The sequence below is a fragment of the Podarcis melisellensis genome (genome assembly GCF_964234715.1).
Source record: "Podarcis melisellensis genome assembly, chromosome: 6".
Taxonomy (NCBI): Eukaryota; Metazoa; Chordata; class Lepidosauria; order Squamata; family Lacertidae; genus Podarcis; species Podarcis melisellensis.
Genome location: NC_138538.1, coordinates 98,030,165 through 98,052,996, shown reverse-complemented (window position 1 = coordinate 98,052,996; position 22,832 = coordinate 98,030,165). Strand labels below are relative to the sequence as shown.

The following is a 22,832-nucleotide window of genomic DNA, read 5'->3' as shown; positions in this document are numbered from 1 at the left end:
TGTTAAACAAAGTAATATTGTATATTGTTATTGGATGTTTTCTTTTTTTTCTGTAAAAACCCTAATAAATATTTTTTAAAAAAAACAAAAACAAAAAATGTGGCATTAGCAATGCTTTGGATGGAAACGAAGATGGCATTTTATATGAAGATAGCGAAGAAAGTGATGTCAGTGATTGTGAGCAACTGAGCTTCATAAATTCTGACTCTAGCACTGATGAGTTCTTGGGGCTCACAGAAGACTAGAAGAGAACTCAAACCTTAAAGTCTCTCTTCATTTGTTAATGACAGTGATGATGGTTCGTAATGCCACTGTTGACTGCTGTTCACTTTACATGGTTGTAATATGATTCTGATATACCGGTTGTTTATTAAATAGTTTAGTACAACATTTGATTCAGAATGTTTTTTCCCTTGTTTTCCTCCTGTAAAAACTAGGTGCGTCTTACGGTCGGGTGCATCTTATAGATCAAAAATACGGTAGATTTACAGCCTATCACTTCTCAGACACACTGCATGCATCTATAAATGCTCTTATCACTCAAGTTTTATTAATTACAGGCAACTCCTCACTTGCGCATGATATACTTGTGCACAACTGCACCCATGAGTGGCACCGTGAACCCAGAGGCGGCGGAAGAGAGCTTGACAGTCCTCCAGACTTGCGAGGAGATCCTCCCCAGGGCTGCTCAGCCTCCCAGCCTAACAACTGACATGTGGGGTAGAACAGGAGCCGCTTTCCCAGGCATCAGCTGTTAGGCAGGGAGGCTCAGCAGCCCGTCTGCTGTGCCTCCAAACTCTTCGGTGTTCTCTTTAGGCTCTGGGGAGGGTCTCCTTGCAAGCCATGCGGACTCTCCAGGGGGCTCCCCACTTTCACACATGTGCTTGGGGCCCTGGAACATCCCCGGTGTAAGTGGGGAGTCACCTGTGTATTATATCAGGAAACAACGGGGGAAATGTGGGTGGGGTACACTGATACCTCCCCTGAATTTTACCTGTCTTGACCTGTATCTCGAAAAGAATACAAACAGCTACTTAACAATGCTCTCCCCATTTCTAATGTATTAGTTCACAATTAATTGCTCTCCATTCCAGGAGTGCTGCTGCCCCACAAAAGAGCCCAACTGCCAGGGCAGCAGACACCCAGCCCCCACCCACCATGCCTTGACTGCTGCATTCCACTCCTGGTATTTTACAGTCAAACACAAACAAAAACCAGTTTGCCAACCTTTATAAGCAGCAACAATAAATACACGTGCAGTTTCGCATTTTGAACTTGCTCTTTTGCTCACTTCAATGTTTTGTTTTGCTATGGGATGACACCTGGATAAGACAAGAGAAGCTGGGTATCAGAATGGAGAGAATGACTGGTTGAAGGGTAGAACAGAGTAGTTCTGAGTAATCTTCCAGGAGAAGACATGATCCCAATGGAGATTTATAAGATAAGACCTGATTTCTGGTCACCCATTTTTGCAAAACTGTTTTCACACATTAACAGCTCAGGACGCATACCGGAAGGGTGGAAGCTGAGTATAATTGCCCCAATATATAAAAAGGGTGATAAGAAAAACCCTGCCAATCATAGAGCCATTAGTTTGTTAGATGTAGCCTCTAAATTATATGCCAAACTCCTTCTTGGGAGACTGGAAGAATGGGAAGACACAAATAAGGTGATATCTGAAGTCCAGGCAGATTTCCAAAGAGGGAAATCGTTATTGGACCAGTGCTTTGTGATGAACTTTCTGCTATGTAAATACATACATAATTTGAAGCAAAAATTATATGTCGCTTTTATCGACCTAAAGTCAGCTTTCGATACCGTCCCAAGACACGCACTGTGGCAAAAATTGGAAAAGACAAATATAGACCTACGTCTATTATTTCTCATCAAAACATTACACACTGACACATCGATACAAGTAAAGGTGGATCTGGCTGATCATCTTACTACTAGATATAAGACCAATACTAGAGTCAAACAGGGATGCATTTTGGTGCCTTTCTTGTTTAATTTTTAAATTAATGACATGGTTAAAGAACTGGAGGGCCTACGGTTTGCCCCTGTCACAATTCTTGACCAAAAATTCTCAGTCTTAATGTATGCTGATGACCTAGCACTTGTATCTAGTTAGGCTTGAGACGGCTGCTTGCGAAATTAAGTTAATATTGCTTGGGGAATGCTTTATCTATAAACTACGATAAGACGCAGGTCATTGTATTTCTGAAGCACCTTAAAAAGCATGTTTGGCACCTGGATGAACACATCATAAACCAAGTAAATACGTTTAAATATTTGGGATTGGTTTATTCAGAAAAAGCATCCTGGAATATACAGCTATCCAATATTAAATTAAGGGACATGGGTGGTGCTGTGGGTTAAACCACAGAGCCTAGGACTTGCCGATCAGAAGGTCAGCGGTTCGAATCCCCGCCACAGGATGAGCTCCTGTTGCTCGGTCCCAGCTCCTGCCAACCTAGCAGTTTGAAAGCACGTCAAAGTGCAAGTAGATACAGTGGTACCTTGGGTTAAATACTTAATTCGTTCCGGAAGTCCGTACTTAACCTGAAACTCTTCTTAACCTGAAGCACCACTTTAGCTAATGGGGCCTTCTGCTGCTGCCACACCGCCGGAGCACGATTTCTGTTGCAAAGTTCTTAACCTGAAGCACTATTTCTGGGTTAGCGGAGTTTGTAACCTGAAGCGTATGTAACCCGAGGTACCACTGTAAATAGGTACCGCTCTAGCAGGAAGGTAAACAGCGTTTCCATGCGCTGCTCTGGTTCGCCAGAAGCAGCTTAGTCATGCTGGCCACGTGACCCGGAAGCTGTACACCGGCTCCCTCGGCCAATAAAGCGAGATGAGCGCTGCAACCCCAGAGTCGGTCACGACTGGACCCAATGGTCAGGGGTTCCTTTACCTTTAATATTAAATTGCAAGCCTTTAAATCAGCAAAAGCTTTTTTGAAATTTGATGCTTGTAAAGGTGGAAATCTGGTCAACCCAGCTCTATCTGTGTATAAAGCAAAATCAATGGCCCAGATTTTATATGGTGCAGAGTTTGGGGTACCTCAAAGGTCTCAGGTTTGGAACCCCCACAGAATTATTTTTTAAGAGTTCTTTTAGGTTTACCCAAAGATGTGCAATCTGCCATAGTCAGGTTGCAAACTCACATATTGAGCATAGAGAGCCAAATAGATAAAAGAATCTTTTGTTACTCGTTTAGAGTTCAACAGATGGACAACACTAGGCTACCCAAAAAATACCTGATTGAGCTCTTGAATGGATTACCCTTTAAAAACTGGGTACACCATGCTGCCCAACTGATGGACAAATATGACCTCTCAGTGACTGAGATCAAAGAACTTCCCTTATATTCCCACCCAGAAAAATATCTTTCAATGAACCATAAGGGCAGTGGCAACTAAAAACGATCTAAACTCTATGTACACATCCACATGCACCCCATTATATTTTCATAGAGTTGGAAGAGACCACAAGGGCCATTTTAAACTTAGAGAGGCCTAGGAACACACATCTTATTTTAATGAATTGACTTTTGTGCAAATTCGGAAAGCTTTCACAGTGTTACGATTAAATACAATAAACTCTGCTTATAGAGATGGGAGACACAGAGGCATACCAACAAACGAACGTGTCTGCATTAGAGGATGTCCTGAAGTAGAAGACCTTATGCATTATACCTTGCCCCCCCTTATATAATGAAGCAAGAGAAAGATTTTTAGCACCTATAATGACAAGGTCCCCTGGCCAGAACCCCTCTGACATGATTTTACCGTATTTTCCCCTCTATAACACACAGATTTTTTCTCCTAAAAAGTAAGGGGAAATGTCTGTGCGTGTTATTGAGCGAATGTGTGCTCCCTGGAGCCGACTGTCCCGAGTGCAGGGGCAAAAATCAGGCAAAAATCATATCGCACATCAAGGAGGAGGGAAGTCTGAAGAGAGGAAGCTGCTGCTTTCCGGCATTCTGCCTCAGGGTCTTATTGCCCACCCTGTTCTGTTTCGGTTGCTGTTTGCTCAAACGGAACAAAGAGCAGGAAATCCCCTCCCCTGCCGGCAAGCAGAGGGGAAAGGAAAGGATAGCATCCTTCCATCTAATTCCTCTCCGTGCTCCAGTGCTGCTGCTGCTGCTGCTGCGTCCAGGGAAGCATTCCAGGCAGCCGGAAAACATGCAGGTGGGAGAGAGAGAGAGAAAGAGGGAGAAGAAAGAGAAAGAGAGGGGGGCTAGCTTGGGTGGGTGGGTGGGACTTTTACCTTCCTTTCCTCCCTCCCGTTAAACCCCTCTCCTGCATTGTTAGCCAGCTGCTTCTCCGCACACCCCTCTCGTGCTCCTTGTCCCTTCTGTGTTTTTCCTTCCCTCCCCACTTAAAACGTGGTTACAAAGCACGGATCCACATGGATCCTCGGGATCTTTGCATTGGGTCACCCCAAATTCACCATCAGATCACATAGCATGTCCATGGCTACAACCTGCACCAAAAAAATCACACACCCACTGTTGCCTGGGGCTGCAATGGTGCAAAAACGTGGTTACAAAGCATGAATCCACAGGGATTCTCAGGATCTCTGCATTGGGTCACCCCAAATTCACCATCAGATCACATAGCATGTCCATGGCTATAGCCTGCCCCCTCAAAATCACGCACCCACTGTTGCTTGGGGCTGCAATGGTGCAAAAACGTGGTTATAAAGCACAGATCCACATGGATTCTCAGGATTTTTGCATTGGGCTACCCCAAACTCACCGTCAAATCACATGTCTGTGGCCACAGCATGAAGCACAAAAATGATACACCCACTGTTTCATTCAGAATTTTTTTTTTCTTGTTTTCCTCCTCTAAAAACTATGTGCGTGTTATGGTCAGGTGCGTCAGTATATCTCCTCACAGACAGAGATAAGTATGTGACCTGGCATCTAGCACTCTTTGCAACTGCCGCTGGGAAAATTAGAGCATATTATATAGCCAAGGTAGCCACCAACTGTAAAGGAGCCCTATCTACATCAAGCTATATTCAATCTTTATCACCAAACTCCGAATATAATTGCACATTGTATTAATTAACATTATTTTTTAATATATTAGTGGCCATGTGATAATGTTAGCTTATAAATTTTATTGTTTAATGTCTAAACCTGTACATTAAGGTACTTTTATAGCTCTGTTTAGAGTAGGTAATGTCTTGACAATATAAATGTTTTAAGGTTTTTTTATCAATCTAGTATATTTTCTGTTAATTGTTGAATGATTCTGTGTACATTGCGGCAGCCTTTGGCTATGTGCAATAAAACTGAATGACTGAGTAATCATGGCAATTAGGCAATCAGGGACCCAAATGAAACAGCACACAGATAATTAAAAATTGCACAGGTAATCAGCTAACCCACAACAGGATAAATGCAACAAATAAATTGTGATTTGATTTTGCTGAAGGTGTATGTTTGCCTCCTGGCTTGAGACAGCTAAAAGAGAATCTAGAGAAAATGGGATTGTCCATGAATCACAGACACTTATTCGGCTACTCTAGTGTAGTTGTCATGGGGGTTTCTGAAGCTCCCCCATTCCAGCACAATTAAGATCCCTTTCCGCTTGGCTATTTGATCTTTGAACCTGTGTCTCATGGGAAACACTTGATAAACTTCAGCTATAGGCTGAAATGCCAAAGAAATATTGCCTGAAGCAAAATGTGGAGCACAGTTGAGAAGTTCCTCCTTAATTTGGGGTGAGGGACCCTGAGAAATGTTCAGGGGAGCCAAAAGAATTCTGAAAAGACCAGCGAAGGAGTTCCACACAATAATAATAATAATAATAATAATAAGAAGAAGAAGAAGAAGAAGAAGAAGAAGAAGAAGAAGAAGAAGAAGAAGAAGTTATTTATACCCCGCCCTCCCAGCCAAGACCAGGCTCAGGGCGGCTAACAACTAGTAATAAAAAAAAGTTGATTAAAATACAATTTTTTAAAAAAATTGAAATACAACATTAAAACATCAGGATGCAGTCTCTTCACAGGAGGAGAAAGGAAAAAGAAAGAGGGGGAGGGAATCAAACTGATTCTAAGCCAAAGGCCAGGTGGAACAACTCTGTCTTACGGGCCCTGTGGAAAGAAATCAGATCCTGCAGGGCCCTGGTCTCATGAGGCAGAGAGTTCCACCAGGCCGGAGCCAGTGTTGAAAAGGCTCTGGCTCTGGTTGAGGCTAATCTAATTTCCTTAGGGCCTGGGACCATTAGGGTGTTGCTATTTATGGACCTTGAGGCTCTCCGTGGGGCACACCGGGAGAGGCGGTCCCGTAGGTACGAGGGTCCTAGGCCGTGAAGGGCTTGAAAGGTCAAAAGCAGCACCTTAAATCTGACCCTGTACTCCACCGGGAGCCAGTGCAGCTGGAAAAGCACTGGGTGAAGATGCTCCCATGGCAGAGACCCCGTGAGGAGCCTCGCTGCAGAATTCTGCACCCGCTGGAGCTTCTGGGACAGCTTCAAGGGCAGCCCTGCGTAGAGCAAATTACAGTAGTCAAGCCTGGAGATGACCGTCACATGGATCAATCCTAGCCATGGCCAACGTGCTCTAATCTCTCCCTGAGACCTCTTTCCTTCACAATGTCCCACCGATAAGAAGGAGGGATCAAGGGAAAACACTACAGCAGACAGGATGGTGGGAGATAAAAATATTGCAACTTCAGTTACATAATTTGCCACAAAGTCAATATATTAGGCAAAACTAATGTCTTAGGTGTACCAAGATAAAACAAAATTTGATCTCTAATATGGTTGCTTCAAGTGTTAAAGCATGAAGCCATTTTTAGACAAGTGAGATTTGGAGTAGTTGCTCTGCAATTGTTTAAGAAGCAGGAACCCTGAACTAACCAGTTTAAACTGGCTTGAAAATCTGTATTTGTGCATAATGGAGATCAGTACTACATGCAGAAGATGCCATTTCCCTGGGAAAATTTAAGCTTCTCCTATCTGCTGCTTTTTAATTTTTAATTTTCATGTACCACAATCCCTACCCCGTTAGCTGAAATGACATATTTTATTGCTGCAACTCTCAATTACCAAATGATGCATTAAATGTAGACTCACATCTACCAGCGAGTCTCTGGGCATATTTTTTTGGGGGGGGAGGGGAGGAAGTACCTAGTCCCCAGTATTTTGGTCTAGGTGGACCTCAGTCTGATTCATCAAGATTAGATCTAAATTTTAAGTTAATAAGATATTAACTGATGCAAAAGATAGAGGGGGGTTTGCCCTGCCGGACTTAAGATTGTACTATGAATCGGCAGCTTTCTGCTGGTTGAAAGACTGGCTACTTCTTGAAAATACAGACATTTTGGACTTGGAAGGATTTGATAACAGATTTGGTTGGCATGCATATATCTGGTATGACAAGGTAAAAACTCATAAAGGATTTAAAAACCATATTGTCAGGAAAGCACTATACAATGTTTGGATTTGATATAAGGATTTGTTGGAAAATAAAACCCCTAGGTGGTTGTCACCAATGGAAGCAAAGGAGGTGAAAAAACTTAACATGGAATCGAAATGGCCAAAATACTGTGAAATTTTAGAGCAAGAGAGTGGAACAATTAAATTGCAGAGTTATGAAAAAATGAAGTCTAAAGTACGAGATTGGCTTCATTATTATCAAATAATGGAGGTGTTTAAACAAGACAGGAAAATTGGCTTCCAGATGGAGAGATCAAAACTAGAAACAGAACTGTTAGAACCCAATACTAAGAATTTGTCAAGAATGTATAACCTGCTGTTGAAGTGGAGTACACTAGATGAGACAGTTAAATCAGCTATGATTAAATGGGCACAAGACATTGGTTATGACATCATGTTTGCAGACTGGGAACAGTTATGGACCACCGGTATAAAATTCACGGCATGCAATGCCTTAAGAGAAAATATTATGAAAATGATTTATAGGTGGTACATGACCCCAGTCAAGCTTGCAAAAATTAATCATTTGCCCAATAATAAATGTTGGAAATGCAATGCGACTGAAGGTACCTTTTATCACCTTTGGTGGACTTGCCCGAGGATTAAAGCCTTCTGGGAAATGATTTATAATGAAATTAAGAAGGTACTTAAATGTACCTTTCATAAGAAACCAGAGGCATTTCTCCTGGGCATGGTCGGCCAATTGGTGTCAAGGAAGGATAGGACGTTTTTTACGTATGCTACCACAGCAGCAAGGATTCTTTTAGCAAAGTATTGGAAGACACAAGAACTACCCACACTGGAAGAATGGCAGACGAAGGTGATTGACTACATGGGATTGGCGGAGATGACGGGCAGAATCCGTGACCAAGAAAAAGAGACGGTGGAAGAAGACTGGAAGAAATTTAAAGTATATCTCAAGAACTGTTGTAAAATTAATGAGTGCTAAAATGTCAAGGGAAAGGAGAAAATATAGAATTACAGCTGTAATTGACTAAGTATGAGAAGAAACTAAAAAAAGAAAATGAGCAATTAGTTAATTGGAGTGAAGGGTTGTTGAAGAAATTTTAAAACAGGGATGCAGAAAAGGGGAGGTAAGGGGAAGTCTGGGAAGTAAGGTCTATGAAAAAGAGGTGTTGAAATCATACATGTTTATATGTTTTGTTTGTCTATGTATTGTGTGTTGTTTTGTTTTTTAATTTGTGTTGGAAAATCAATAAAAATTATTATAAAAAATAAATAAATTTTAAGCAACAGTGCATGCTTACAGCAATAGAAAATGTCTATCAAGTCAGGCCATTGGTCCATCGAAGGGAGTGTTGTCAACACTATCTGGCAGATGCCTTTCCAGGGCTTCCTAGGAGACGTGAGGGATGGAACCTGGGACCTTTCATGGGCAAAGCAAGTTCTTCTGCCACTGAGCACCAGCCCTTCCTGTTGATCACTCAACACGCTTTTTAACTGCTATGACATCCTGAGAGTGCACGCATGCTTGGATATGTTGGTCAACTATGGAGGTGCTGTTAAAAAGTGCAGAAAAAGAACTGAAGGCAACCCACCACTACTTTAAAGCAGCGGTCTAAAATAATTTCAGACCCAAGGCCCACCTTGCAACATGGGACCCAAATTTCTCTTTTTTCTTTTCTTTCAGTAAGCATGTCCATCTTTCTACTTTCTTACTTCCTCCTCTTTTCTTCATTTTCTTAAGGGGGAAATAAAACACTAAACCAAAAGGAGACAGAGAAGAAAATGTGACAGCAAAGTCAAAGTGATTCACTTTAGACATGGGTACATTCCTGATCTTTAAGTCCCGAACCATTGCTTGAAGACTAGTGATATAAAACACATTCAAGCATAACTATTACATATTAAGAGATCTTGAAGCTTTCTAGGTAGTTGCAACAAAAGTACACAAATCAAAGCCTGAAAAGAATCCATATTTGTCACGATCACTGTTTTCTCTCTGCCTTTGCAGTGTTTTGGATGTCCAAAGTCTCCACTTGTAGTGAATATTGTGTGCATGTTGCTTCATATGGCATAGGAAGTTCCAAGGTGCATTGTGGTAATACAGGTGCTTTCTGTTTTTCTCTGTATGCATGAGATCAAAAAATTACTTTAAAATAACTAAATTATCCATATTTTTAAACAACCCAATGAGCTTAACAAAGAGACTTCTGCAAATACTTACTGTAACTTGCCAACTCCTGAAAGGCTTCTTGTTGTAGCCTAGTAGACCGCACTAAGCTTGAATTCACACAGCCAAGAAATAGTGTATTCCAGTTCCTTAGTTCCAAATCTGAAATCATAACATAAGCAGTCTTTGTGCTTGAAAACATGCCTGTGTGGTCCTTGGCCACATGAGAAATGTTAACGGATTCAAAAACACATACAATTTGCATGAGTTGTTTCAAGCCAAACTTACAAAAGAACAAGAAGAAACTCTAGTGATCAAAAAGAAAGATCTGACACCATCAGATTTCTCAGAAGACAGGGAAGCAACTGACTCCTTCCCCAATCTAGGGTGCTCTGGATTTTTTGGCCTACAACTCCCATCATCCTTGATCATTGGACATGTAGGCTGGAGCTGATGGGAAGTATAGCCCAAAACATCTGGAGGGTACCAGCTTGGGGAAGACAACTCTATTAGAATATGTCAGGGGCAAGAACTCGTCCTAGAGCCAGGTGAGTAAACCAGGAATTTAAATCATACAGTTGACATTAAATATAATAACTTGATCAAAGAAAAAGCACACAAACTATGGACCCTTCCAGACTGGTGGGGTTTTCTGTGGGTACATCCGCAATGTGTCATTGGCACAACAGTGCATTAGTGGTAGATTCATACTGACCCATCCATACCCCCGTCTGCTTTGTCCGATGTTCTGTGATGCTTCCCCAGCATGACTGCTACCTGGAGGGGCACGCTTCCACTGTAGTGCAGCAAAAGTGGCGTGAAATAACCACATCCTGGAAGGTCTGTGGTATAAAAGCAGGAAGGTACAGGACACTTACCAATTGGAAATGAAGCAGTGTATCTGCCCAAACCTTTTGAGGCACAAATAGTATTGAAAGCAGGACTGCATGCAGCTGTCCCAACACCATCACAGGCACAAATTATTGTGAATGCACAATAAAAGGATGTCTGGAGGGGTCCTAGGATAAAAACTTAGGATAGTCTGAGGTAACTGGAGGTCCCTGACCCTAAGGACACATCCTATTATTATGCATCTTAACTCCTTCTTGAAAGCCGTGGGCAAATGCCAACCCTGGGAGCTATATTCTCCCTCCACCAACCGGAAAATGGAGTAAGGACAGCTGCTGTGCTCAGGAGCCTGAGGGCTTCCCATAAGCACCTGGTTGGCCACTGGGAGAACAAGATGTTGGACTTGATGGGCCCTTGGCCTGATCCAGCAGCCACGCTCTTGCGTAAAGAGCTATTGAGGCCAGTTCCCCCAGCACCAACAGCAACAGAGTCTCTATCAGATTTTGCCCCTTATTTGCCTCTCAGGCTTATAGAAGGGGGGGGGGGGATCAGCAACTGATATTCAGAAACATTACTGCCTCCAACTATAGATTATTTTAAAAACTGGCAACACATCCTGCTGTTAGCCACTTGTTCAATGTGCAGATGATGTTTTGTAGATAAAATAAAGTGCCTCCAATAATAAACGAACTATTTCAGTCCCTACTAAACCAAGAGGTGCTGTGGGGGGGGGGGGAGTCCAAACTAAAGGGTCACCATTTGAACTATTGCAAGGGGGGAAAGGTGCAGGGTTGGTAGGAGATAAAGGCTGGGGAAATGTCCACTCAGCCCCACCACTTTGCAGCTGTTGAACAAACTGACAGGAAGCAGTACCATGCATGCATGGATGTGCAATTTATAGGGCACTTCCAGACCGGGCTGTTTATTTAGCATTCTTGCTGATGTTTGCCCAAAATGTACAGAGAACATATGGTGATGTTTGTTTGTTGAGAATTTGTCCTGCTACTTGTACACTAAGCCTGTATGACAGTGTCAGCTAGTGGCCATTACCCCATGTTTTTAGCCACTTTTCTCACTGGACTTCTTGTTAAAAACTTCAGGATAAAAAAAAAGCCAGGAAGTTCCTGCTCTGTCTTACCTTATTCATTAAGTTAGCAGCTGACCTTAAACAAGCCACTTTCATTCAGTCCCCCTGAATGCAACATGGGGCTAACAATATGGACCTATGTTACAGGGTTGTTGTAAAAAAAAAACATCGAGATAATGCATAAAGTGCTTTGAGTACATAAAAACCTCTACATAAACAAGTGCTAAACTCACCTTCAGTTCACTAGACTGGACTATGCCTTCCAAAGTTTTGGCAGTAGCAACAGTCAGCAGTGAAGTCATCTTTTTCCAGCTGCAGCACATTTTGACCCAAAGGGTGGGCGGGAGTGTGTGTCGCCTTCTTATGAGCATGAACTATAGCAAACTTTGCGGAGGATTGCTTCACTCAGCAAGGGACCTACAATCAAGCAATTTAATATAGCAGGTGCTGTGAATACTTTAATAGGGACACGCACAAAGGAATTTGCTAGAGAAAGTCAATGATTTATAAAACTAAGTACTCTTAGGTGCCTTTGGGACAATGACTGAATCAGGAACAAAGGGTGGGAAATGGTTTTGTTACCAAAAAAAATATGTATTTTTTTTAGCTTGAACTTTCTGATGAGGAGAGAACAGATTCTTGAGTTGGTCCATGGCACCTTTGATGTTCCCATTTATTACAATTCTCAGACCTAATTAAGGATTTTCAAAGCAGATGTTCAGCTCCCAATTGCACCTTTTAATTCACACACAGAGAGATTTTATGTAGTCCAGAGCTAACACAGTAGTCTATTTTCCTATCGTCTCATAAACCTCTTTCTTTTCTTCCTCCACTGCTTATCATCCATGTATTCAGTATCGTCAGGAGGGTCTGGGGTTACAAAACCATGTGTCAGTTTATAGTAGACTATTGTGGAGTCTGATTCAACTATGGCCAGTGTGACAGAGAGCGGAGAATCAGGTTCATCCTTCAGAGTATATGATCTCTTCATGATCTGTCTCAACCTGAAAGAAAGAAAAAAAGACTCCAGCAATTCTGCTTACTTTGTTTAAATTTCACAGTCAATCTACAAACAGATCAAGTTAATAATAGTTCTTCTTTAAGTATCTAAAAAAGAACTCCAAGTAAATCAAATATCCTCGGAGTAAATCTAGCATGCTTCTGCTATCAAAGAAACCCAACAGTGCCTGCCAGCCTTTTTGACAAATTTATCAATAGGATTGCCACCTATTTCCTTTTCTTGTGATGGGGCTCCCATGCCTCTAAAAGATGGGTGACTGATAGCGGTACAACAAAAGCAGCTTTCCCCGTCACCGTGGGAATAGCTAGGGAGGGGTATAAATAAAAAATTGTTATTATTATTATTATTATTATTATTACTACACTGGAGCCCTTCCAGAGGAAAAGGTTTTCAATGCTAACATGCCACAAATCTAAAGTTATTAGGTGGGCTACCGTGCACTAAAGGGCCCACACAGCTTCCCTTTGGTATAACTGTGGTGGCAATGGCCACTGGCTTAGATAAGATTCCAGAGTTATGGAATACGATTAGCTTAATAATAATAGAATATAAGGTTGAACAGATAGCAGCCATGATTGCAGAATCATCGTCATATAAGAAAGTTAGATAAATTACACAACATGAATGTATCTGTATAATTAAAATATTTCAGATTCACTCAAACCCCACCCCACCCGTTACTCTAAAGCAGAGTTTACCAAACTTGGGTCTCCGGCTTATTACATCCTGGCAGTGTAGAATATGGTTCCCTGTGCCGTTTGCAGGTTCCCTGTACTTTTTTCTCCTCTGTTCATTATCACCTTCCCATGAGGACTCCTGGCAGCTGAAGAACCTGCCACTTTGCGGAATGCAGCGCCCTTCAAAAGGGTGGCAGGCAGCAGCTGAGCGTTACTTCTCTCCTGCGATGACTGCCAATTAGCCTTCATAATGGAAATCGCCCGCTAGCTGAGGCAGCTGCACACTATGAAGTCAAAGGGCAGCAGTTGGTATGCTGATGCCAAGCAAGGGTCAACACAGAGGTGGGGGGCAGGGGGATTTCTCAGCCTCCCCTCCTCTTCTCTAAGCGTCTAGGGATTGTGAAAGCCGTTTTTGTTGAATTCCAGAGAGGAATACAAATGAGAAAGTAGATGCTTCTTTGAAGAAGGGCTGTGGCCCAGTGGTAGAGCAAATGCTTTGCATGTACTAAGTCCCAGATTCAGCTCAGGAGACAGCTCAGACTCCCTGCAGGCTGCCTCTCCAACAGCCCCTGTGGGGGGGGGGGGACAGGATTCCCAGACACAAAAGCCACCTGTCTCTACCATGTTATAAAGACTAAATTTAAAAACTCAGCTCCTTCTGCATTCCACAGCAGCAGTACTCAAGGCACAGAGTGAAGGCAAAAAACTGAAAGATACCAAGTAAGTTCTAGAGGTCATATCCTTGGTAACTGGATTTTCCTAATTGAGGCCAGCTCAAAATGCCATGAGTTGGCATCAAAAATGCAATGGCTACTTCATCTGACATACAACCATGTGTGTCCACTCTGCGCTGGATATGATTTAGAGAATAAATCTCTGGAAATAAGGAAGTCAGCACTTCCACTGCCTCAAGGCAGCATTGTTGGGGCCCACATACGGAATTCCTGATAAGCTGTACTTCTACAGAAGTTATTTGTTATAGAAACAGGGAAGGAACTCTTACTGAAGCTCTTCATGTCCAGTTACACTGAAGGCATTGTATAGCACATCTGTCATGAACGGGGATGGGGATAAGATATGTCTCAGGTCAATAGAATAACACACAAATTTGCCAGAAGCATTTTCTACTTCAAAAGCACTGCTGGACAAAATATAGAAATACCAGTGGGTGAGGCACAGATGGAAACAGTGACTCTTTCCATAGAACTCACACTGACCCTTTTCAACCCCTTTACTCCTGAAATTCTTAAGGTCAGCACCAGCTAGCCCTGAAGTATACAGTGACTAGCACAATCCCAAATGAAACAAAATTGCTGCAATTTACTAAAAAAGAAATACTAAAATATTACTACAATAATCGATCGTTTACAGGACATGTCAACTGGGAAGTCCCACTGATTTCAATAGGACTTACTTCCTAGCATGTGTGTGTTTCAGCCCTAAATTCTGATTTAATTGCTGAGGCTGGGCACCAACATAAGAGAAAGCCCCAAATAAGGAGTGTGCAAAGTAAAATGATGGCTTTTGGCAAAAAAACCCAGCCCCTTAAGGAAGGTTAAAGACTGTATTTGTTAAGAGCCAAAGATAGTCTGAAATGCTCAAATTACTAGTATGAGTATTTCAAAGCTTCCTCCTGATGGCTACTGGGGAGCTGGAGTAATGAGCTCATTAATTTAAGCATTGCCAAAACAAGATGTCAGTGTTACTGTAACTTTTATTTCCTCTCTGCTGAAATAGTATTTGAAATTAGACACATTTTGAATGTTAATCATTCAGGCAGGCCATGTGTGGCAATTATGAGACTTTGGTTCACTTTTGAACACAGAGGCTGAGGATTCAGCCCAAGCTGAAAAGCACTAGAGCAAAATCTCCCATTGCTAGGTGTGATCTGCAAATCTCCAGCCCAGGAAATGCTTACAAAAAAGTCTTCCTGTGGATGCTTTCAGAATGCCCAATCATTCTTATTGTAATGTTCCTCAGTCTCCCAATTTGAGTGCCCACTGAAAGATTTCTAATTTCCTTCTGTATTTTGTAGCCTATGACAAGAGTCTGACCCAGGATAGCTGGTTTGTTATCATGGCTTGTCCTGTCTCTGAAGCACGAAGAATTGCCACGAAGATCACCATTGTAGGTGCAGAACACAGCATTGAAACTGAGCAAGCAGATAGAAAATATTGTCCATGTAAGCTACAGAAGCTAAATTAACACATGTATTATATGGACAAACATGAGAACTGTCCACCACATTAGCCCTATTCAAGTATTCATTTCTGAATGTATGAAGGAACCAGTGGGAATATGTAGGCCTCTTGGAGGCCAGGAATGATAAGCAAGCAGTACTAATGTTCACAGATGCAGAGAGGGCATTTGATCATGTGTCCTGGATGTTTATGAAAAAATAATAGAGATGATGAATTTTGGAGAATCATTTCAGAGGGGAATAGATGCAATCTATTCAGAACAACAGGCTATGTTGATAGTGAATAATGTGACAACAGAAAAATGTAAAATTGCAAAAAGGACAAGACAGGGATGTTCCCTGTCTCCATTGCTGTTTATATTAGTCTTAGAAACACTGGCAAGATGTATAAGCTCAGATGATGAAATAAAAAAGTATTACGTTTGGGTGCAAAGCATACAAACTGAAAGCCTTTGTGGATGATTTGGCGATAACAGTAGAAGACCCGTCAAAAAGTTTACCAAGAGTCTTGGATAGAATTTTGGGGTTTGGCTGGGTACCAGGATTTAAGCTAAACAAACAAACAAACAAACAAAAACCAAATTGTTGGTACAAAATATGATAGAACAACAACAAAAGGAATTACAAAAACAAACAAACAAATACACCCTGGAATTAGCAATAGGAAAAAATGTGAAATATTTGGGGATATGAAACTTTCCCAAAGATGGAAGGAGGACAATCTATCTACAAAAGAAGACTGGGAGCTAAAGATGATGGACTATGCCGAATTAGCGAAAATGACCAGGAAAATCAGAGATCAAAAAGACAATAAATTTAATAAAGATTGGGGGAATTTTTAAAGTTATTTCAAAGAACACTGTAAACAATTGAAAACATTGGCAGGATTTTGACAACACTTGCAATGAAGCGAGAACTATGATAAAAATTGAGTTTCAAGAAAATACGGAGAATACGATACGATGCAGTTTGAAAAAGATTATCTGGGGAAACCATGGAGGGCTAGAGGGAAGTTCCAGGATTCCGAGAATCCTATTTGTAAAATGATTTTGATTTATGTATGATGATAAATGTTAAAAGTGAAAATGAATCTTAAAATGTCAAAAAAGAAGGAATATGTAGACCTAGCCCTGTGTCCTCATTGCCAACATGTGCAACACCATCTTCCAGCTGATGTGTGATTGGCTCAGTCCAAAGACTCACATGATTCAATGTTTGGGGAGGATTCAAATGCTTCCCTGCATTATGAAGCAATACAGTCCCATGCAAGTTATTCAAAACAGTGAGTCATTGGATCCTCATGAATCCAAATTTTAAGCAAGATGACAAACCCTGGTTTGAGGAATGAGGGAAGCCAAGTTGGACTTGCCACAAAATTAGCACTGCGGAGCACTCATGTTCCAGATTCTGACCAGTCAACCATGGATATTCCATTTCCAGGATATTCCATTCCATTCTGTTCCACCACCACCCCACCAAGACAGTCAGTATTCTGTGTCCATTATGTATGCTGAGCCCTCACTGGGCTGCTTTTGGATTTCCACCCCCCACCCCAAACAACTTTGTGTTCTTTACAAATACTAGGCTTCTTCAAGACTGCTGGTATCGCCCACTTCTGCACAGCCGAGACTGTTTGGGTTGCATAAGGATCTACACGTGGCAAACTAATTCACTGTTAGTATTTATGATGGTGTGCACAACTGCAGCAACATAGGAGAACTGGGCACAAGTTCTTAAGTGGAGTCATTTGGCAGCTGAGAATGAAACAGACCGAGCAGGCTTGAGAGAAATCACACATTCAATGTTTGCCCTATTAGAAAGACTGGTTGCCAAGTGGACCTTCAATCAATGTAATTCATTCACCCTTTGCCATCCCAAGAATGTCATCTTTTAGCGGAATGCCAAAGACAGAGCAAACAGCATCACCACCACACAAATTTATAGAAACTCTACATGAATGAAAAGCTTAATGAAATAGTCAAGGATGCATTGGTGATATTGTAACTCCAGTAACTAAAAACATGTTTCAACAGATTTGTGGGTGCCTACCAACACGTAAGGAATCAGGATTTGGTACTCTTTTCCCATGTCACTGACAAAAGCCACAGTGATCTGGAAACCATCTGATCCTGGGGTACAAGAAGGAAATTTTCTAAACTGTGCAAGTCCACAATTTTGCCACTGTATTATACAGATACAGTGGTACCTCGGGTTAAGTACTTAATTCGTTCTGGAGGCCCGTTCTTAACCTGAAACTGTTCTTAACCTGAAGCACCATTTTAGCGAATGGGGCCTCCCGCTGCCGCCACACAATTTCTGTTCTCATCCTGAAGCAAAGTTCTTAACCTGAAGCACTATTTCTGGGTTAGCAGAGTCTGTAACCTGAAGCGTATGTAACCTGAAGCGTATGTAACCTGAAGCGTATGTAACCTGAGATACCACTGTATTGGCCCTGGATCTAGAAATCAGCATCTGGATTTTTTTAATTTTTTATTAATGCCCACTTGAGACCCAGTCCTTTAAACCTCCCAGAAAGGCAGGAGATGAGATTTACATTTATATCTGAAATGTGCTCAGAAACAAGCTAGCAGCTGGTGAAGATTTTTTTTGCAAGTTGTGTTTCATTGAGTGAGTCCTGCTTGTTATATTCTGAACCAGCCAAAGTTTTAAAACAATCTTCAAAGACAGCTTCTATGGTTTCACCAAGCTTTGCCAAGCAAAACTGCAGGAGCAAAACAGCCTTGAGCATTGCCAACCTATGTTTGGTTTGGCTAAAATAAACTCAAAACCAAACCCTCTGTGGATCCTTGCTCACCTCTCATGGCTAATTGACACGTGGACAGGAGTTGGCACCACCACTTGAAAACCATCCGTTTCTCTCTCTCGTCCACAGAGACACACAAGCTGGAATTCTGCAAGGCCAATGTAGGACACCTCATGCCAGTTCCTAGCTGAAGGAACAGCAGCAAAATCAGAATGAAAAAATAGCATTCAGTTTGGTTCACTGGATTTCTTAAACACCTTTTTCTAAAGGAAGACTCAAGGTGTCTTGCAGTAAGAGACAGAAAAGTCTGAAAAAAACCACAGAACAAGTGACACACCTAGAGTATATTTAGATACTGTATTAGATTTCTCTCTTCCTTCAAGAGTTCTTGGGGAAGAACACAGACCAGGGTCAGGGCATCTACTCTGCATGCAGAAGGTCTCAGCTTGAGTCCCCAGCACCTCCAGCTTGGGCTGGCAATGACTCGCTGCCTGAAACCATAGAGTTGCTGCCAGTCGGAGCAGAAAATCCTGAGCTAGATGGACCAGGGATCTGACAGGCACCATCCTATGTTCCTATCCTTATTTACTCTCACAACCATCTTCTAAGAGATAGCCATGAAGCTTCTCATGAGGTGACCTTGGGTAAGTCATTCAAGTAGGGATGTGTGTCAGGTTCATTTTGGTCCAGTTCCAGTAATTTATCCACACCACCACAATATCCATGATTGTGCAGATGGCTGTACGAGAGAGGGATATTGCGTGTACTCAGGACACATAGTGCTAGTCATATTTGACGTTAAGTTACAAGGGGTGGGTGGGAGGTGGAGACTCACCTGGGTGACTATCAGCTGTCTAACTGATCTATTTTCTCTAACAGCTTGCAAGGAGGAATCATCAGTGTGTGACTACTGTTTTAATGAAACCAACAAGAATCCTATGAAGATGTGAATCTAACTATATCAAGCTCATGTGTGACACCACCTCCGCCTGATGGGGAGAGGACAGTCACTACAGGTATGTTGGGCTCTGTGGGGCTGGGCATTGTAACACTGATATGCAGAGTCGAGGGGAGAGACTTTGCACTGGCCACCAGGCAATGGCTTTTTCCACCTGCCTTGCCCCAACCTCCAGCCCTAGGAGCCTTTCCCAGACCATGAACAGCTGAAACAGCTGGCAAGCGAGAAGATGAGTTCAGGGATTTTCTTTTTAAATAATTTTGTAAGTTGTATGTCTTTTGTTTCTCAGTTTGATCCTTTTACATGTGGTATTTTATGCATTGTGACTTGCTGTTGTTTTTATTGATTATATTTAGTTATTATTTATTGTAATTGTTAAGAGTGAATTTCTCTTTATTAGTTGCTCACATTTCATTTTACTGTGCACTATTATATTCCGAGGGATTATTAAATATTACTTTATTTTATATAAGTTGTTTATTTGAAAGTTATGTTTTTATTATCACTTGTGCACAGTAATATAGAAAGGCTGTATACAAATCAAAAGTGAAATTAATTGAAATGAAACATCCAATGCATGGAGGTGGGTTCAAGATGGGACACTTCAGAAGTGCAGATAGGCTCAAGTGATGTCTGCAAAAGTCCAAGGTATTCTAAGAGTACACAAAGAGCATTATTGGCACTCTTTTTAAACCAAATGATATGCCTTAGCAGCTTGGGTTTTTTATTCCTCAGTCTGCCTTTGAAGCTGCCTCCATTAACTTACCTTCTAAGAGGTCTAAGTAAACTAAGAAAGCAGCATGCACACAACTGCTCTCAGCCACATCCAACGACATCATCCCTGTGAGCTGAAAGACACAATAGTAAGCAATAGATGTAAAAGCTACTGCAATGCAACAACATTCAAGCGGTTTTATCCACAATATTTTGGAAATGTTTTCCCATCAACTCTAGAGACATTTGGAAGAACCCCCCCCCCCCAAAGCACAGCACACACAGTTTCTTTCAGGCCTGTTAATGGATTTACTGCTAGATAGTCTGTTAAAAGACTTGCAGGTCATGTTTTGAAAATGCCAATAAAACTGTCTTCCAAAAGGTGCGGTTTAGTGTTTTGGAAGGGGAGGGGCATGATTTAGCAATGCTGATTGTTCATAAAACAGGGCCAGTTCTGTCCTAAGCCTACTGGGCAGGGACTGCTTTAAATCTGTGTTTTGGCAAGCCCCTGAGACAGGAAGGGGGCGGCAAGCAGCTGTATCTGAAACTGAACTTGGAATATCCATTGCTAGAACTGCTATTTATAAATAACTGCCACAGCGATGTATTTACTTGCTGCATTTATATCTCATCTTTCTGCCAAGGAGCTTGAGGCAGCAAATGTGGTTCTTCCTCCCCTCTATGTTAACCTCACAATAACCCTGTGAGGTAGATTAGGCTGAGAGATGGGGACAGTCACCTGGCATTCCTCATGTCTTACTAGGGATGTGAATCTGGATTTCCCAGGGTCTAGCAAAGTACTCTAACCACTATATCACACGGGTTCAGCTGGAGCCAGAAGGTACTTTTCTGTTGACTAGCCAGGGCCAGAAGGTGAGGCTCCCGGTACTTTTGCCAGAGCAAAATACAGAGCATAATACAGAACAGGGGTTTCTGTGGCACCTGCATACGATCTTGGACTTCAACTCCTTTGAGCCTCAGCCAGCACAGTCAGGGCTGATGAGCGTTGTGTGGGGCCACAGGATCCTTGTGCTGCCTGCCAGTAACAGAGGACAATGTTGCACAACCCTGTTTGTCAAATTAGGAACCGGCTTCCACACATGAGGTTCCCTGTTTAAGCGCTGGGTACCCGACACACACAGCTGATGCTGTGCAAATGTAAAATCGCAGCACTGCTAGGGACATGCTGCAAGCTTCACCTGCACCTGGCACAGTATAATCATATTATAATGCCTTGATCACTATAGAGAGCTTGATTCCTTCTTCATATCAAAAATATCTGAGTTGTAAAGTTTGCATTTTATAAGCTTGAACGAGCTAATACTTTCTTAAACCTCTGGTGGCTTGTGTTACACAACCATCAAAATAAGCTCTCTTTTAATATGCCAAACTCATAAGAGGGTTATTTCAGTAAAAATCACATCAGATCATGGAGTTCTGCATTCTAATGGGGGGGGGGGGGAGATTGTTGACCCAGCTCTGGCAGAGAACTATTGCAGAGGGTCCTGTAAAACTTCACATTCTTACACTTGAATATAAATTTAAGTGTATTGAAAGTTATTGCTTTAAAACTCTTACAAATATTTGAGCTGAACATGAAGCTTTCTGATTCTTTACAGACTCTTTGTGCTCCAATCCTGAATATTGTTTTCATACTTAAAGACGCACTGAATGAAATCAGAAGGGTTTTAAAAGAAGAGTTAGAGCCTGAATCTAAGAAAGCATTGCAAGCTGAGATTCAGATTAGTTAAGAACATGAAAAGAGCTCTTTGGGGTCAGACCAAAGTCCCATCTTATCCAACATCCTGTTTCCCAGCCAGACGCCTGTCAGAAGCCCAGAAGCAGGAGATGAGCACAAGAGCCCTTTCCTGCTGTTGTTCCCCAGTAACTGGTGGTACTCAATGGGGTACCTTCTCTATAGAAGGTACACAGCTACTATAGAAAATTGTCTAATTCTCTTTTACAGCCACTCAATCTGGTGGCCATCTCTACATCTTGTGGTAGCAAATTCCATATTAAGTAAGCATGAACTGTGTGAAGAAGTACTTCCTTTCTTCATCTGCCCTAGATCTCCCACCTTCTTTGGATGGCTCTGGGTCGCAGTATGATAAAAACATTTCTCGGGGTTTTTCCCTACCAGACCTGAAGAGATACTTTGAAGCTGCCGCCTTCTGCTGGATCAAGGATTGGATTCAATTAGAGAACGATGATGTGTTAGACTTGGAGGGACTGGATAACAGATTTGGATGGCATGCATATCTCTGGTATGACAAGATAAAGGCCCACAGTGGTTTTAAGAATCATGTAATTAGAAAGGCGTTATACAATGTATGGACTAGATATAAAGATCTCTTAGTAAGAAAAACACCAAAATGGATTTCGCCAATGGAAGCACAGGCCCAAAAAAAGTTAAATATGGAAAACAAATGGTTGAGGTACTCAGATTTGTTGTTAGAGGATCAGAAGGTTTTAAATTAAAACCATTTGAACAAATTAAAGATAAAGTGAATTGGTTGCAATATTATCAAATTAATGAATTATATAAGATGGATAAGAGAAATGGTTTTGCAACAGAAAAAACCAAATTGGAAACGGAGTTGTTAAGATACTAATGTTAAGAATATGTCTAAAATGTATAATTTGTTGTTGGAGTGGCATACAAAGGATGAACAAGTTAAATTGGTTATGATTGATTGGGCAAGAGATGTGGGACATAATATAATGATGGAGGATTGGGAGAGGCTATGGAAGAAAGAGGTTAAGTTCACTGCATGTACGATGCTAAAGGAAAATATTATGAAGATGATGTATAGATGGTATTTGACCCCTGTAAAACTAGCAAAGATTTATCACAAAAGTGATAACCTTTGTTGGAAATGTAAAGAAAAAGAAGGTACTTTTTTCCATATGTGGTGGACTTGTCCCAAGGTGAAAGACTTCTGGGAGAATATTTATAATGAACTGAAAAA

The 22,832-nt window shown here is 41.6% G+C and overlaps 1 protein-coding gene across 1 annotated transcript in view; it reads right to left on the bottom strand.

The window, feature by feature from the left end:
- The window catches only part of TSEN15 (tRNA splicing endonuclease subunit 15), a 306,977-nt gene that overhangs the window by 280,873 nt on the left and 3,272 nt on the right, over positions 1 to 22,832 (bottom strand). The window contains exons 2-5 of the mRNA XM_081915198.1: positions 19,916 to 19,997; positions 18,243 to 18,378; positions 11,763 to 12,533; positions 9,648 to 9,755 (exon numbers count right to left, since the gene is read on the bottom strand). Coding sequence (XP_081771324.1) covers positions 12,326 to 12,533; positions 18,243 to 18,378; positions 19,916 to 19,997 — 426 coding nt within the window. The 3' untranslated portion in view covers positions 9,648 to 9,755; positions 11,763 to 12,325. The remainder of the gene's footprint in view (positions 1 to 9,647; positions 9,756 to 11,762; positions 12,534 to 18,242; positions 18,379 to 19,915; positions 19,998 to 22,832) is intronic.